Source organism: Urocitellus parryii, chromosome 3 (assembly GCF_045843805.1).
Source record: "Urocitellus parryii isolate mUroPar1 chromosome 3, mUroPar1.hap1, whole genome shotgun sequence".
Taxonomy (NCBI): domain Eukaryota; kingdom Metazoa; phylum Chordata; class Mammalia; order Rodentia; family Sciuridae; genus Urocitellus; species Urocitellus parryii.
Window position 1 is genome coordinate 3680844 of NC_135533.1, and position 17976 is coordinate 3698819.

A 17976-nucleotide genomic window follows, 5' to 3' on the forward strand; every position below is an offset into this window, starting at 1 on the left:
CATCTCACTACCTTCTGGTCTCCGTGCTTTCTGATGAGATACTGACTTTTATCTTATTGAAGAACCCTTGTATTTGACCAATAAATATGCTTTCAATCCTCTTTTATGCTTTCAATCCTTATGGGTTTTCTCTTTATGCTTTCAATCCTCTTTGGCTTTGGTTATACATTTGATTGTAATGTATGTATGTGTCTCTTTAAATTTATCCTGCTTGGAGTTGATTGAGATTCTTTGATGTGTAGACTCACTATCTTCCATTACATTTGGCCATTATTTTGGCCACTATTTCTTTGAGACTTCATTCTACTACTTTGTCTTCTCCTTTTGGCACTCCTGTAATGCATATGTTGGTACTGTTGGGAGTAGCACCCTTCCTTAGGCTCTTCATTTTTTTCACTTTTTCTTTCAGCTCCTCAGACTGTATTAGTTCAGTACTTAACATACCTCAATTTTGGGATTGACACTTGGACACTTTGTATAATGTGATAATTTTTAAAATTTTTAGAATATCCTCTATCCTCTGAGTTTGTCATTGCTGTTGTGAATTTCATTTGTCTGGTTTTAAAATAACTTTTCCAAACTAATTTTGTGGAGACTGTGTTCCTTATTCTGTGTGGTCACTGAAGTCCCTCCTTTTGTTATCTCAGTGCTTACTAATAGCAAGTGATCTGACAGATATCCTTAAGTGCCTGAATCTACAAATATTAAAAAAAAAAGAAAAGACAGAAAGAAAAAGCATCCTCCCTCCATGCATGTGGATTGACTGTAGCTGAGGTGCTTCTTCATTGCTCATCTAGGCCATCTGTAACTACGTTAGCCTTCACCTTCTGCCTACCCAGAGCCAAGTAGCAGCCGGATGGACAACTCATGGGTCCTCTCAGGAGTTGTCCAACCCTAAGCATGTGTATGGTGTTCTAAATTCCACATAGTATATGGGAGCCCTTCAAAGCCCACAGCCCCTAGTGTTTTTTCCCTCCCTACCTTCTTTTTCCCCAGGCTTTTTGGTTAATATGTTGCTTGCCGTGTCCACAATCCTTTGTCCCAGATGACTTTAGGTAATGTCTTAAAATGCCTTTTTTTTTCTTTTAATATATAGGTTAGCTCCACTTTTAAAAAAATTTTCCTTTGTAGTTGTAGATGGATGCAGTGCCTTCATTTTATTTATTTTTCTTTATGTGGTTCTGAGGATGGAACCCAGGGCCTCACATGTGCTAGGCAAGCGCTCTACCACTGAGTAACAACCCCAACCCCCTTTGAATGTTTTTTGACAAACACTTTGGAGGCTGGGAGCTGCTTTAGCCTAAGAGAGTTCAGAGGGTTCAAAACAAAGGCTGGCCTCTTAGTGGACTCCTCAGGGAACTGACAGACAAGTCCCAGATCAGTCACAGTTTTGGGGGACAGGTCCTTCCTGCCCTGTTACCTTTGCCAAACTGCCCCAGGAAGTCTGCCTGTACTCCCTGCTGCTGCCTCTGACCTGGGGGTGGGGATGCTAGGCAGGTGAGGAGACATGCCACAGCCATCCCTTCCTGCAGCTTTGCAGCCACTTCCCTTGCTGACCCCCACGGGCTCTTGCAAATTTCCTATGAGATCCCAAAGTTCCCAAACAGCTGAAATTTTTGCCAGTTTATAATGTTGCTTCAGTGAAGGAATGGATTTGGAACAGATTCTCTTTTACCATCTTGGGTCATGTCACATTCTCGTAAGAGATTTATAATGAACGTATAGTTTTTCAGAAGTGAAAATATCCACTCTTTATATTACAGTTTGGAAGGACTCTCCCAACACCTTTTTTAGTGTGTGTGTAGTTGTACGCATACAGGTACAAGTGTGGCCTTTAATACTAGGACGAGAATCATGTTTTATTCTGCCGTTCCACTTGTTCACTTGAGAGTGGGTCCTGGGGATCTTCCTATGTCGGGGTTGAGGGATATGTGGACCCACTTGTTGTTGAACCATTTTCTTTTGAGCATTTCAGTTTATTCTACTTTTTCATGGAGGTAGATAGTTCCATAGGAGACATCTGTAGACATATCTTGGGTGTGTCTGTGCAAATATTTGTGGATGATAGATTCTCGAGAATTGAGTTTTGATAGCTGCTTTCGTGTTCTCAAAAAAGTTACCACATTATCCTCCCATCAGCAGTGAAAATATTTCTTTTTCCTTTCCTTTTCTTAGAATCTTTATTTTGCTCATTTACATGGAAACATAGTCTAAATGCTATAATTTATAATTTCCTATCTTCTAGTATAATTATCCATCTTTTTATATTATTTTTCCTTTTTTTTTTTCCTGTGAATTGCTGGTACATGCACTTGGTCTGCTTTTTAAACACTGGGCAGTAAGTGTCTTCCTCATTTAAAAAAAAATTGTTATATATTATGTTAGGGTTATTAACTGTTTTTGTTCTTGCACTGTGACCTTGTTTTAAACTTTACTGTGTGGATGTTTTAAGATTTGTACCTTATAAAATGTATCCGTTGCTTTTATTACTTTTTTTGATAGTCTTCCTCATGCCAAGAATTTCTCTATGCTTTTAACATTTTATGCTCCAGTGCTTTTTTGTTTAGTTTTTTAAAAATTTAATGTCTATTTTTTAGTTGTTAATGGACCTTCATTTTATTTATTTTATTTTATAAATGGTGCTGAGAATCAAACCCAGTGCCACACACATGCTAGGCAAGTGCTGTACTAATGAGCCACAACTCCAGCCCTATTTTTAGCTTTTAATCTTCATGGAGTTTTATTTTTGGGGTTGTGCGAATTTAGGCCTTCTTTAGTTCTAACATGATTTATTGTATTCTTTTCTGCTTTCATAACAATAGATTCCCATATATAGTTCTTTAGAAGTATTGCTTTCTCCCCTTTTTCAGAAGTTTTTTTGATTAGCCTGACCTGGCACAGTTCTTTAAAAGGATCTTCAGAAACACCAATCAGAATTTTCTATAAAGGATTGTACTGGAAAAGTTTTGGGATTGTATTGTATCTATTAATGTAATTTGGGAAAAATGGATATTTTTAGTCTGGAATCTTCCATCTAGCAACAAGAATGTATTGTTCAGTCTCTTTTTTTTGTCATTTAGTCATTCACTCGATATTCACTGAGGACTTATTGGGGCCAGGCACTGACCTAAGGCATAGGATGGATGCGTTCCTAAACAAGCCAGGCAAGATCCCTGCCCTTGAGATGCAAATTAGTATAATTCACCTTGTGTAGTTTTTCACATTTCTTCTTTTTTTAAATTTCTAATATTTTGTGGTATAATCATTGTATATGAAATGGTTTTTATAATCCTGTTACATACTCAAATTTGTAGAAAAGTTTTCTTCTTACTTTTTGGTAATTGAATCATATATAACTATCTTGTTGGCATCTTGAATTTTTGCTTGTTTTTGTGTAATACTGGGGATTGAACCTAGGGTGCTCTAAACTGAGCCAATCCCCAGCTCTTTTTATTTAATTTTTTGAGATAGGGTCTCAGTAGGTCCAGGTTGGCCTTGAACTTGTGATCCTCCTGCCTAAGCCTTCAGAATCTCTGGGATTACAGTTGTGTGCCACTGTACCTGACTGGCATCTTGTTTTATGTTTGGTATTTTAAAATTTCTGCAAGCTCTTGGTTCTAATATTTATATCTCATTTCCTTTTCTGTACTTAACCTGGAATCATTCATTGACAAACCCTCCACTGTCATGTTGAATGTAATGGGTTATTACAGACATCCTGTTCTTAGTGTTTATTTTCTGAGTGTAGTAAACGTTCTTTACAGGTTTTATCATTGTATATGGCTTTTGCTGTAGGCTTATGGTGGTTCTTGTTTTTTAGCTAAGAGTTCTTTTTTTGCATTGCCATTTTAATCAAATGCTTTCTTTGCTTCTATTGAGGTGATAATGTATTCTCCCTTCTTTATCCCTTAATGTAATGTGTTGATAGATTTCTAATGTTGAACCAGCCATATATTCTTGGGCTCAAAATCTTGATCTGTATGTTTTGTTCTTTTTTAACATATTGTTGCATTTTGTTTTAGGGTTTGTCTGTGATTGCAAGAGAGATTGGCTTATAGTTTTCTTCCTTTGCATTCCTGAGCATATTTTGTGCTCTCTGATCTGGGTACCTTTCTTCTTTGCACTTGTAAGTGTGCATGTGTTGTTCTGGTTTGTGTATGTTTCTTCCTTTGCAGTTGTAGGCATACCTGTGCCCTCCTTGTTTGTATGTGTTGCTTTCCTGGAGTGGATTATGAAGTTTCCTAGGACAGTGTGATTTTTTTTTTTTTCCCTTAATGTTGAAAGAACTTGTGTCCGCAAAATCATTTTGGGTCTTGTTCTTTTTAAAGTTTTTAAAATGTCTTTGTCATTGTCCGTCTGTTTAGCTTTTTTAAAATCCCAAGGTTAATTTTGAGAATTTAAACTTTCCCAGAAAAAAATTTTTAATACTTTTGAATTAATACAGTTAATGCTATGCTTTCCTAAGAGTGGTGTTTTTTTTTTGTTTTTTTTTTTGATGTGTGTGTGTGTGTGTGTGTGTGTGTGTGTGTTGCTGGGGATTGAACCCAGGGCCTTGTGCTTGAAAGGCAAGCAGTTTACTGACTTAGCTATATCCCCAGCCTGAAGGTAAATTTTTTGAGACTCATGTTGGAACAGATTTTTAGCTTTCTACACTTGGGTAGGCTTATAATTCTAGATTTGAATTCATTTTTCTTACATTTTCAGTGGTGTTGCTGCATTGTTTTTAGCTTTCCTGTTCTGTTTTTGAGAAGACTGGTGACATTCTGATTCCTCATAGTGTTCATGTGACCTTTTTCTCTTCCTGGGAAGTTTTACAACAATTCCTTTTCTTTGAAATTTCTTCTATTAAATGTCACCAACTTAGCAGTGACATTTAAATGACAGATCTGGCTATATCAGTATACAAGGTTCTACTTTTAAAAAAGATGGTCTAGGTTCTAAGTGTCAGTTCCTCTGCAGTCTAGGAACATCCCATTGGCTGAGCCACTGTTTTCCTCCTGACTTCCCAGGGTGATAGGAGCTTCTGTGACCTCCACAGTGGGAGGCGGAGTCTTGTCTTACATCTGGAAGATAACAATGAGTACATACTAAAGCAATATGATGCAGGAGTTTTCTGAAAAATTTGGTTGCCTAGAAGTTAATTGTTATACTGGAGGGCTAATACATTCAGTTTGAAAGTTACTGAATGTTACTTGACTTTCTGGTTATTGTTTAAATGACAGATCTGGCTATCCTTATCTATAAAATAAGGCATTTTGACTATTAGCTATTCAGAATAGAAGCTTATTATACATGAGTGCTCTTTTGGACAGAGTAGGGAATACAGAGGTTCACCACCTTTTTCTGGAGAGGCCACATAGTAAGTATTTTAAGCTTGCAGGGTACATGGTGTTTGTTATTTAACTTTTCCTTTGTAGCTTGAAAATGGCCATGGACAATATGTGATTGAAGTGCCTTGGTTGTATTCCATTAAGTATTTATTTGTGTAAATGGGCAGTGACTAAATTTGGAAAAAGTATGAGGCAGGCCATACTTAACTCATGGACTGAAGGTTGCCAATCCTTAGACAATTGAGACAATTGCTAGAAGCCTGTTGCAGCTAACTTGCTGAATCATTTCTAATCCAAGTCTGAGTTTCTGGAAAAGAGGGTGAAATAATGAGAATTATAAGTAAAGGTTTTGTTCACTATAGATACAAAATGCTGCATGTAAAAAGATTGTATAGGTGCCAGCAGATGTTTTAGTCTTGCTGATGAGGAAAACCGACTTCTGTGTTAAAGCAGAATGTTCAGTACAAGCTTTATACTTAGACGGAGATTCTTCAGACTAGGAGGCATTGACCACTTTTGTTTGGCTGAGTTAATCCTTCCTTGACTTCAGGAATGTGTTCTTTTCAAATTCTGGACTAATGCAGAGCATGTTTTCTTCCCTTGGTTCTGCTTTGCATGGCTGGTATAAACTGCGGTGAAGGATATAAACTGAAACTTTAATGAGGATTTGTCTATGCTGTCTCTAAAGAACATAAGGGAAATGACTGGCAAGAATATAAGAATAAAATCTGTCTTACAGGATTCTTGTCTTAGTTTGCTTCTTGGGACTTTGAGACATTATTTCACTGAGTATAATGTCTTCAAGGTCTGAGTGTAGCAGTGTCAGAATTTACCGTGTGTGTGTGTGTGTGTGTGTGTGTGTGTGTGTATGTGTATGTGTATGTCAGGGATTGAACCTAGGGCTGTGTAACCACTGAGCCACATCCCAGCCCTCTTTTATTTTTTATTTTGAGACAGGTTCTTATTAGTTGCTGAGGGCCTCACTAAGTTGCTGAGGCTGGCTTTGAACTTGGAATCCTCCTGTCTTAGCCTCTGGAGCCACTGGGATTACAGGCATCTGCCACTGCACCCAGCAGAATTTCCTTCCTTTTTGTAGGTTAAGCAATATTCCATTGTATATAGATAGCACTTTTTATTTATCTCTTTTTCTGTTGCTAGACCCTTGAGTTGCTTCTACCTTTGGCCCTTGAAAGTATTCTGCTACTGATATAGAAAGATCTAGCTGAGTGGAACAGAACTCTTTGAGGAACATTAGTGGGATAAAAAGTAAATATTGGGTCTTTGTTCCTAGTTCCTGGCATAGATCTCCCAAACCCTTGGAATTTACTTTCTCTTCAGTACTGAAGATTGGACTGGAGGGAAGCCCTAGGTGGCTTCAGGATGAGGGCTAGTTGTCAGAATAACCAGCCTTGTGTTTAAAGGGTTAGAATTTCCACCGTCCCAGCAGGGAAGAGAACTGGAGGAATCATTGTCAGTGGTTTCACAGTCATGCTTTTGTGATAAGACCCCCATGAAACCTCTAAACCAGGGTACTTGTGAGTTGGTGGACACATTCACATTCTGAGATGATGCTGTACCTTACTCATTCATCTTTTCTTTTTGGGGGGCTGGGGGGCGGTAGTATTTATTAGGCACTGAACCAGGGATGCTTCACCACTGAGCCACATTACCAATCTTTTACTTTTTATTTTAAGACAGGGTCTCACTAAGTTGGTGAGGCTGACCTTGAACTTGCAATTCTCCTGCTTCAGTAAAATATCAGTTGTCCTCTCTAGTGGCTGGAATGGTAGGCTTGTACCTCTGTGCCTGGCTTCATCTTTTTTAATATCAGCAGACAGTTTGGCTTGCTGACTGTATTGGATTAAACGATCGTTCTGCAACACCAACAATTCCCTTAAGTTCTGACACTCCAGGGTTAGGGCAGGTCCCACAGGTTAATGGCTCAGCTCTACCAGACTGCTCCCACTAAAGATTCCAATCACTGATGAGGTACCCAGGCTACGCGTGCTTTTACTTGGTGAACTCAGGTTATTTAATTCACTGGAATACACAAAAAGCCAGGAAAATGCTGTGTAGTACTTCACAAAGATTGTCTCTTAATCTGGCTTGTTTTTGTTTTCTTGATGGTGTCTTTGGAGAATAGAATTCAAAATTTTGATATCTAGCTTATCATTTTGTTCTTTCATTGATTTTTGTTTCACTGTCACATGTATCTTTGCCTATCCCAGGAACTTATCTTCTTTACAAAGTGTGAATTTAGCTTCCTGATTTTTTTTTTTTGTTGTTGTTGTATAGAAGGTTCTCCAGTTACTCCTGACCTTTTGCTGTAAAGGCTATCCTTCCCATCTTAGTAAAATATCAGTTGTCCATATATGTGTGGAAGTATTTGTGGAAGGCTATTCTGTTTCATTGATCGATTTGACTATATATACATGAATACTACAGATTTTATTATTATAGCTTTGAATTTCTTAAACAGCAGATAATGTTAGCTTTCCAACATATCCTTTATTCACAGTTGTGTTGAGTATTCTAGGTGCTTTGCTTTTCTATATGAGTTTTAGAATCATGTTTCTGTTTCTACAAAAAAAAGCTGCTGGGATTTTGATTAAGATTGCATTGAACCTGTAGGTCAATTAGGGGTGAAGTGACATTTCAACAGTGTTCAACCCTGGGTCTGCACACATCCCAGATTATTGTTTACTGGTCCCAAAGAAAGAACTTGGAGGAATCAACAGAGAGGGTTTGTACATTTTATTACCCAGGCGCTCCTGGGGAGTGGCAGGCCAGGATAACATGAAAAGTTGCGCTGCACCTACCCCAGGGAGAATGCATTGGAGAGGTTGCATGTCCACTGTGCTGCTGGAGCTATGCAGATGTTTCATGAATACTTCCTTCATAATGAGGGTAAGGGTGGGTTGTTCGCTTGCCAACGTGCTGTTGCATCAGCTCTTTTTGTTTTCAGACCGACTTTGGAGTGTCAAGTCAGCCTGCAGTGCTGGATAAAGCCCTGTGCTCATTATGTAAATTGTACGTGTAATTTATTGTTGGAGTCTAGTTGATAATTTTTCTTTTTTTGGTGGTAGGTGCTAAATTTAAAAGAAGTTTTGCATGTATGTTCATGAGGGATAGTAGTCTAGTTTTGGAAGCATTTTTTCTAGTTTGTTTAATTTGTGTCTGCTCTTTTATTTACTTCTTTCTGTTGGTTTTTGGTTTATTTTGTTCTGCGTTTGAAGTGCCTCAAAGGGTGAAGTAGGGTGTGTAGTTGAGATGTTCTTTGTTGATAGAGGTGATTCAGTCCTGAATTACCCTCTGAGTACTACTTTCTCTGCATCTCATGTATTTCTCGTGGGTTGTGATTTTGTGTTTGTTCATCTCATTTTCGTTTCCCCAATAATTTCTTAGGTCTGTTGGTTGTGTACATAGTTTAATTTCCATATGTTAGTGAATTTTCCAGTTTTCCTTTCTAGTTATATTGTAGTCAGAGAAGGTATTTTGTGTGATTCTGATCTTTTTTAAACTTCATTGAGAATGCTTTTAGGTCCTCACATATATCCAGGCAGTGATCCATGTGCATTGGAGAAGGTATGTTCTGTGTTGTTTTCAGGTGTTCTGTAGGGAGTGTTAGATCTATGGACTTAAGTATTGCTCAGTTCTCTTCTTGCTTACTGGTTTTCTGTCTAGGTCTTCTATGAGTGTAGAATTCTGTTAGTGAAGAATTATTTCTCTCTTCGTTTTTATCAATGTTTGCTGCATATATTGTGGTGCATGTGTGTTTATAATTTTTGTATCTCTTGGTGAGTCGATGTTTTTGTCAGCACATAATATCTTTTGTTTAATGAGCACTTTTGAACTTAAGATCTATTCCGTGTGTTAGTAGTAAAACCACCTTAGCTCTCTTGTTGTTTGCATTGAATATCTTTTTCCATTCTTTATGTTGCAACCTGTTAGTGTTTTGGGGTCTAAAGTGGGTCTCTAGTTGTTATGGTTTGGATGTGAGGTATCCCCCAGAAACTTACGTGTGAGACAGTGCAAGAGGTTCAGAGGAGAAATGATTGGGTTGTGAGAGTCTTAACCCAATCAGTGAATTCATCCCCTGATAAGGATTAACTGAATGGTAACTGAAGTGGTGGGTGTGGCTGGAGGAGGTGGGCATGTTGGCGTCGCTTTGGGGTATACATTTGTATCTGGCAAGTGGAGATCTCTCTGCTTCCTGATCTCATGTGAGTTGGTTCCCTCTGCCATGATGTCCTGCCTCACCTCAAGCCCTGAGCAATAGAGCCTGTCATCTATAGATTGAGACCTTTGAAACTGTGAGCCCCTAAATAAACCTTTCCTCTTCCACAGTTGTTCTGCTTGGGTCCTTTAATTACAGTGGGGGGAAAAAACCCCTGGTTCACAGTGTGTAGTTAGGTCATTGTTGTTGTTGTTTTATTTACTCTGTTAGTCTGTGACAATGCAGAGATAGTAGGGTAGAAATTATGAGGAATTGTCCCTCCAGTGAAATAAATATGAGCTAACAGGAACTGTAACAGGAACTGTTGGAAGTTCCTGTTTGTAATCTAGAGTTGGGCTGAACAGTTGCTGCATCCAAGGGGCACCTGGAGAATGGTAAATGAGGCTGGTAAATGCCTGTGAGTTTTGATGTTTCTTGGGGTGGCTACTCTCCCCCAACATCCACACCTGTGGCCTGCAGCCAGGGGGACAGCAGCCCACAGTCCTGGTATACCTGCTGGTCCCGGGCTGGACAGTAGGAATCTTATCCTTCAAGGATTGGCACTGTGTTCTTTGGGTCATATTTTGGTCCCTGTAGGACTGGCACAGAGGCCCTTGTACTTCAGCCTTCCTCCACCGAAGCACTTTGCCCTGTAGCACTGGTCAGTTTTCCTTTTCTTATTGGATTGAAGCATTTAAGAAAATCTGTCAGATCACTGGGCGATTAGGGAGGTAACAGAACAGAGACTGCAGTGGCAATATTTAAGAAGGAATATAATAGTATTTGCAAAAATGCGTAGGGAAGTCACTAAAGAAGGGACAACAGTCTTCATTAAGTAATAGCAGCAGTTCCTAGAAAGGGGAGGATCTATTTTCCAGAATTATTACACTGCAATAAAATATCCAACTTTAAATTAAAATTTACTTATAGAGAAGCTGAGAAAGTAAATAAAGTATGGCCTCTTCCAGTGTGGGGAGTGGGGGGTGGGAGTGGGTAGAAGCCACCCACAAGCCAGCCCAGACATTGAACTTGAAGGCAGGCTTTGAAAAATCTGTTTTAAACATGCTCAGATTGCTTTCTGGATGGCATGTATGAAGAAATAGGGAATATTACAAAAAGGACATAAATAGAACCTATGGTACCAACCACTACAATAGCTGAAGTGAGTTTCCTGGAGGGGTTCAGCAACAGGTTTGAGCAAGCAGAAGAAAGAATGGGCGAACACAGAGGTCCACTGAGATTATCCATTTGGTAGTCAAGAAAGAAAAAATGAAGAGAGTTTGAAGAGCCACCATCAAATGTATTTAAATACGTGGGAGGCCCAGAAGGCGAAAGGGCAAGTGGCAGCAGAATGAGGAAATAATGGCTGAAAATTTCCCCTATTCAGTGAAAGTTATGAAACTACACATTTTCATACACCACAAAGGGATTAGCTTAAAACAGGATGAATTTATTTATAGTTCAAGAAGCCAGAGAATATTAACAGGCTCTAGAGGGAATCCTTTGTTTCTTCCAGCTTTTGGTGACTCCTGGCATTGCTTGACTTGTAGGGGCATTACTGTCCTTGGCCTTACATGGCCTTTACCCTGTGTGCCTATCTCTAATCTTCTCTTTACAAATACGTTAGTCATTGGATTCAGTGTCCTCCTCAGGGTCCTGTCTTAACCTGAGTACATCTGTAGACACCTCATTTCTAAATAGGATGGGTTACATTCACAGGGTGGGGTAAGACTTCTGTATCTTTTGGGGGCATACAGTTCAACAAGTTGCAGTGGACTTGTTAGCAACAGATGCCTTCTGTTTTTGTTTTTCTGTGATTGCTATTATCTCATGTTTTGAAAGGTAGTGTAGCTGGACCTAAGAGTCTTTCTGTGAGCTATTGGATGGATTATTCCACTGCCCCTGGCCACCGTGGTTCCATAGTTCCAAGGAGAAGTAATTGCTGTGAATTGCAGTCCCCTGTAAGTGGTACGTCTTTGTTGTCTTTCTGCCTTCAAGACTTTCCTCTCCTGATACTCCTTTTGTGAATACATTGGGATGTCTACTGATGGCCTACCCTTTTCTGGAGCTGTGTTCAGTTGTCTTCATTTTTCTTCTCTCTTTGTTCTGCTTGTTTGAGTCTGCTTGTGTTGCTCTAGTGAATTCTATTACCTGTCAGCTAGGGAATTGTTTTGCTTTTTGTTAGGAATTTCTGTGTCTTTACCGTGTTCTTAATATTTGACATGGGTTTCTACTTGCCTTTAGTGTGGTTTCAGTTTTGTTCTTTGAACATGTTTGTAATGGCTACTTACATGTCTTTTTCTATTAAATCTGACATCTGACCCTGACAGGCAGATTCTGAGCCTGCTTTTTTTTGCTGATGGATTATGGGTTATACTTTTTTGTTTCTTTGATGGGTTGTAAATTTCACTTGGAAACTGGACATTTTAGATAATATTTTGGAGCAGCTCTGGGTGCTGTTCTCCCTGCTGTTCCACTTGGGGGTGTTGACTGTTACCTGCTTGTTTCCTGTGGAGGTGAGATGACTGACTGGGTTAAGCTAGACATCTGCTCCACCCCTCTGCAGCGTGAAGTTTCTGCTGTGCAATCAGCTGCCCAAGCCTTTGGTATAGCATCCTCATCCTTTCTTTCCTTGACCACGTTGTCAATAAAGCCTTGGCGCATAAATTAAAAGAGTCAGTTGAGGCTCCTTTGAATGGGTCAGCCAAGGGTATCTGCCTTTGGTCTCTTCTGTCTTTAGTCACTCTTGACACTGTCCTACCATTTCCTTCCCAGCAAAACCCTCATTTTGAGAGCACCTTTGGCTTGAAGTCAGATTCTTTGGGAGAGTTAGAACTCTGTTCTAAACCATCCCTCTCACCTTGCAAACTCTCTGAGCCTCAGCTCTTGGGCTGTGATGGGTAGTGATGTGCTGGTCTCTTGAGTGGCACGTCACTGTAGAGGCCGAGTACCTGGAGTTGGGGGAAGCATTCTCAAGGGTCCTTGGCTTGACTCTGGTGTGGAGCATCCATTACATGAGCAAGGTCAGGTGCCATCTGGGCCCAGTAGTGTCTGTCCCACAAGTGGGACCTGGGTAGAAGAAGGAAGTCTTTATCACACTCACCTGGAACTCAGCAGCAGGTAGGTGGGGTCAGGATGAGTAGTGCTAGATACGGAGCCCTGGTTCTTGGAATTGAGTCAGCCTTGCTGGCCCAGGGGAGGAGGGGTTGGGTCCTGGTCCAAAGACCATTGAATTCTTGTGGCTATTGTAATCTGATTTGAGTAAATTTCTGGAATAAGAATCTTTCTATTTCTAGAGACTTTAAGTGGCCTTTAAAAAAAAAAATAACTTTGGAGAGGGGCCTGTGGAGCTCCTCACACAGTCATGCTGGAGGTTGAACTCTTGAAATTGCTGGTTGTCATCTGTGTCTTTCATTCTTGGATGCTTTTTAAAGTCCGTGTTCTGTTTGGTAGTATTGGGTAAGAGTTGATAGGTTACTTTGTAGGAACCTTAGTTGTTAATTTTTAGCCAAAGCTGGAAAAATGCCAAGATGTTATGGGCATTTGCATCACATGGCTGCCTTACGTGGCCTCTGCTTCTCTATAAACCTCCTTGATTGTGTGTGTCTAGGATAAAAACCGTTCCTAGTAATAAAAATAACTACATTAGGTGCCTCTAATTTGTCAGTCCCTGCATTTTAAAATATGTTGTCAAACTTAATCTTCCAGCAAATTCATGGGATTGATGATAGCTCCATTTTATAGAAAAAGAAACTGAGTTGCATGCAGGGCTTTATTACTCTTAATTGCTTTTTCTGCACCATCCATGTCAGTGGTTACTTGTCACACATACAGTGACCACACAGTTGAAATATAGCTTGTCTCCATTGAAATGCAAGATGTGTAGTATGTGCAAAATATGGAAAAATGTAAAATATCCTATTTTCTGTATGATTATATGATATAATATTTTAGATACTATGATATGTAATAGGGATTAAATAAAATATACTGTTAAATTTTTACCTGTTTCTATTTACCTTTTTGAGGCTAGCACTGGGGACTAAACACAGGAATACTTTCCCTTTGGCCTATGTTCCCAGCAGCCCCATCTTTTTTTAAATTTTGAAATGGGGTCTTATCTAGTTGCTGCAGCTGGCCTCCAACTTGTGATCCTCTTGCCTCAGCCTCTCTAGTAGCTGGGATTTCAGGCATGTACCACTGCATCAGACTCTTGATATTTCAAAATGTGTCAGCTTAAAAAAATTGTATTTGTGACTTGCATTAATTTTCTCTGTTTAGCTCTTTTCTGTATTATCTCAACATTTCTTAAAGTCTTTGCTTTCCATGATTAATTTAGAAAAATGTGAATGTTTCAAAAAGTAATATGCAGCAATAAATATAAACTCAGAGCCCATTTTTTTTTTCTAATAAAGGAAACATTAAAGTTTTGGGGTATTTTGTCTACTTTTAGAAAATCCTGTTAGTTGTTTTTCATTTCTAGTAGTGTTTTTATTTTGGGGTGGAGGTGGTGCTGGGGATTGAACCCAAAGCCTTTTGCATGCTTGGCAAGCACTCTCTACCAACTGAATTACAAATTTACCCCCCCCCAATAGTTTAATAAATTAGGTAGCTTTGTGTTCTTAAGATTTAAAATATTAAAATGCCTAATGCATTTATGAACGTTGTATGTGGAACTTCTTCATATCGAAAGTTATTATAGTGGCTGGTTATTTGTACTGTGTCTGTCTTGACTTACTAAACCTGATTTGGATGGACTCTTCCTCACAGATGATGATTTTGACCAGTTTGATAAGCCTGGTGCAGAGCGGTCCTGGAGAAGAAGAGCAGCCGATGAGGACTGGGACAGGTAGGCGCACACCTGTGCTTCACTGGGGAGTTTCTACAGACTTTATCCTCCTGTACTATCCTCCTGTACTGGTCTATGTAGAGATTTTACTGAAAATAGGGATACTGGCTCCTTCATGCCCTGGTTCTCCAAGACAAGACCACCTGAGGGCTCCTGTTCCAGGCCTGTGCTATATGCAGGGTTATGCAAAATGTGAGCTTTCCTTCTCTACCTGTATTTTTTTGAAAGTATTTTTTAGTTGCCAGTGGACCTTTATTTTATTCATTTATTTATATGCAATGCTGAGACTAGAACCCAGTGCCTCATACATGCTAGGCAAGCGCTCTACCACTGAGCCACACCCCCAACCCCTCTTCCTGTGTTTTAACACAGCAATGGTATTGACGTTGTGGATGCTCATGACCTTGATTGGACTGGTTGTGTGCCAGAGTTTCTTTTGTACACACTAGCCAATGTTTTGCCAAGCTTGAAAAATTTTGCCCTTCTAAAATATGTTGATTTTCATTTTAATTTACTTTCCCTGATTACCAGTGAAGATGAGACTATTTTAGGAATGCACATGTGCACATACAGTATAAAACAGTCACAGTAATGCCCATGTCAATCTGTGTGGGTGGTCACTTCTGGCGATGAGTTCCAGTAGAGGTTCCAGTTGTGCTGGAGGGAGTACACAGTGGGGCCTAATAGTGGTAGAGGTATTGAGAATGACGATTCTTTACAACTTTCTCACCGTCTTAAATGCTGGAGGTGAGAAACTGTAAAATTTACCTTGGAGTTACAATCAGAAGGTTTATCAGTAAATAGAACTGAATAAAGAACAAAAATGTATTGCAATGAAAAGAATACCTGATTCCTGCTTGGAAAGAGCAGTGCTCCAGAAATTTTACAGAATAATCTGTGCAAACTTTGTTATGCTTATAGTCTACAAGGTTGATTGTTTTCATCATCTCAGTGTGTTAGGCAGGATTTTTCAGAGAAACAATAGAATATATAGAAAGAGATTTATAATGAATGATTGGATCATGCAATTTTGGGCCCAGGAAAGCAGTGGTATAGTTTAGTCCTATCCTGAAGACCTGAGAACCAGGAGCCTGAAGGCAGAGTACCAAGGGAGTCAGTGGTGTGAGTCTTAGTCCCAGCCCAAAGGTTGGAGAACCAGAAACCTGAAGAGGATGGGTATTTCAGCTCAAGGATATGAATTAACTGGAAAGTAGCTCTTTCACTGTAGTCTACTGATTGAAATGATAATCTTTTCTGAAAACATCCTTATAGACATTCATGAATATGTTTTGCCAGCTCTCTGGGCAGCCCTTAGACCAGTCAAGTTGGCTATTAAATTTAGCCTTAATGCTGTTTGTAAAAAAAAAAAAAAAAAGGAAGCTTAGAATAGATCTTTTCTCAATCTTAAGCTGGTTTTGCTTAAAAATATGATGAAACAATAAAATACAAAGTGGGTTTTTTAGTAAAGTTAACTCATCATTTTGATTTCCTCTGTTATCTTTGTTCACTATATCCTATATGCATCTATAAAAGTAAATCTGTATATTTTTAATTAGATATATAATTTGCCTGAAATTGATTAAATTCATTAATTTTTAACTTAGAATTTCAAGCATCTGTGAAAACAGAATAGTGCAGTGAACCACAACTCAGCTTCCCAGGTTACCAGTTTGAATTGTCTGCACACTGCAGCCCCTCAGTCATAGACACTACTTTATCTGAAAAGATTTTGGAACTTATCTCAGTAAAAAGTAGATTTATGTAGCCATAAGAGTTGTCTAAAAATGAAACTTTTTGGCGGGGGTGGGGGGGGGGGAGGACCAGGGATTGAACCCAGGGACTCAACCACTGAGCCACATCCTCAGCCCATTTTCTTTTATTTTATATTTTGAGACAGGGTCTTGCTAAGTTGCTTGGGACCTCGCTAAGTTGCTGAGGCAGGCTGGCTTTGAACTTGCAATCTCCTGTCTCAGTCTCCCAAGCCACTGGGATTACAGGGTTGCACCACCATTCCTGGCCTACGAAACTTCTTATTACTGTCTCGTTAGTGTTAATATTTTCCTGATTTTCTCATATTTTTATATGTATATATATATATATATATTTGCACAAGTTAAATATATATGTGTGCATATTCTATGTGTGGATATATGTCTATAATTTTTCATAATTTGAACCGAGTCTAAATAAACTCCAAACTCCGAATTTTGTAATTGGTCAGTCTGTTTTTGTTCACAGTTTTGAAGGTTACAGTTGATAATGAACTGTATCAAGTGGTCCTGTTGTTGCTTTGGGCCCTGCCTTTGAGAAGGCAGCATGTCACGGTGGGAGCACATGGCTTTGCACAAACCACTCATATTCTGAGGCAGAAAAACAGCAAAAGAGACGGTATCCCACAGTCCACAATGAAGGCACATCCTCAGTGATTTAAGGGCCTCACCTAGCACCACCCTGGGGATTAAGCCTTTAACAAGTGGACCTCAGGGACACTTACCTAACGCATAGCACACTCCCATCTTTAGTTACTGCAGTTTTTTGGGAGAAACAAAGTCAGATTTTCTGTCTTTGCTTATTGCACCCCATCTGGTGTTTTAGGGTGTTCCTTTACTCCTTGTATTTCATGTGAATTTAGAATTAGGTCTTGAGATTAGTGTGTTTGGGCTGCAGTTTGGGGAGAGGTAGGGGCATGGACATCTTTAATAGTATATTCCTGAAATATCCTAAATGGATATTGTTGGTTTCTTGATCATTGATGATTTGTCACCCTTTCGGTTTAGGCTGCTGTCTGCTGTGTTACTGTCTCATCAGTCATGAGAACAAGTCCTGTGTTCCCTTTTTTATATACTCCACTCATTTATAAGTGATACAGGTTTATGTCAAGTATCTCTTTTGAAAGATGTTTATGTCTAAAGAGTATACGTAGTCGTTAAAAATTGGTATCTTATTTTCAAATGCTTATCAGTAAGTCAAAATACTTTTTAGTTCTTTATTTGTATAATTAAAATTGCTGTTATTGCCATCTTAATTAATGTACCATGGGAAATGGAATTACCTCCATTTTCAGTTGGTTAAAGTTATGGTGGAGAGAAACACTTGTCTTCAAAGAGGTGCTTGTGTGTTTTTGGTTATCTAGAATCAAATTCTCAAAGGAGTTGTAAATATTGTTGACACTATGTTTTTCCCTGCCCCTGGAAGATAATTGTAACACTGAAGTTAGAAAAATAATCTTACAGATGATTAGTGGTTAAATTATTGGAGGAGCTATGTTTCTGAAAGCTGTCCTGTATTGGTCTGTTTTTCAAGGGCTAGTGAGTTCTTGTCTTACATCAATCTATTTCTGCTGTGTGGCCCTTGGATATTATTTAATGTCTTATCCTTGTTTTCATCTATAAGATGTGAATATTAGACTTACTGCAAGGTAACTTAAAGTAACTAAAGATATTCTCAGTGCACAAAATTGAATGAATTGTTAGGCTTTTTGTTTTTTAAAGTTCTAAAAGGTGTTATATGGACACATGCATTTCTGTTTTAACTTTACGTAATCATTCCCAGAGATCCTAGTGTTCTGTGAAACAGCCCAC

At 39.0% G+C, this 17976-nt stretch overlaps 1 protein-coding gene across 5 annotated transcripts in view; it reads left to right on the plus strand.

Moving 5' to 3' along the window:
• The window catches only part of Rbm33 (RNA binding motif protein 33), a 94359-nt gene that overhangs the window by 3174 nt on the left and 73209 nt on the right, over positions 1-17976 (plus strand). For all 5 annotated transcript variants that reach the window (XM_026406178.2, XM_026406179.2, XM_077795901.1 and 2 more), the window contains exon 2: positions 14317-14395. In XM_026406178.2, coding sequence (XP_026261963.2) covers positions 14317-14395 — 79 coding nt within the window. The remainder of the gene's footprint in view (positions 1-14316; positions 14396-17976) is intronic.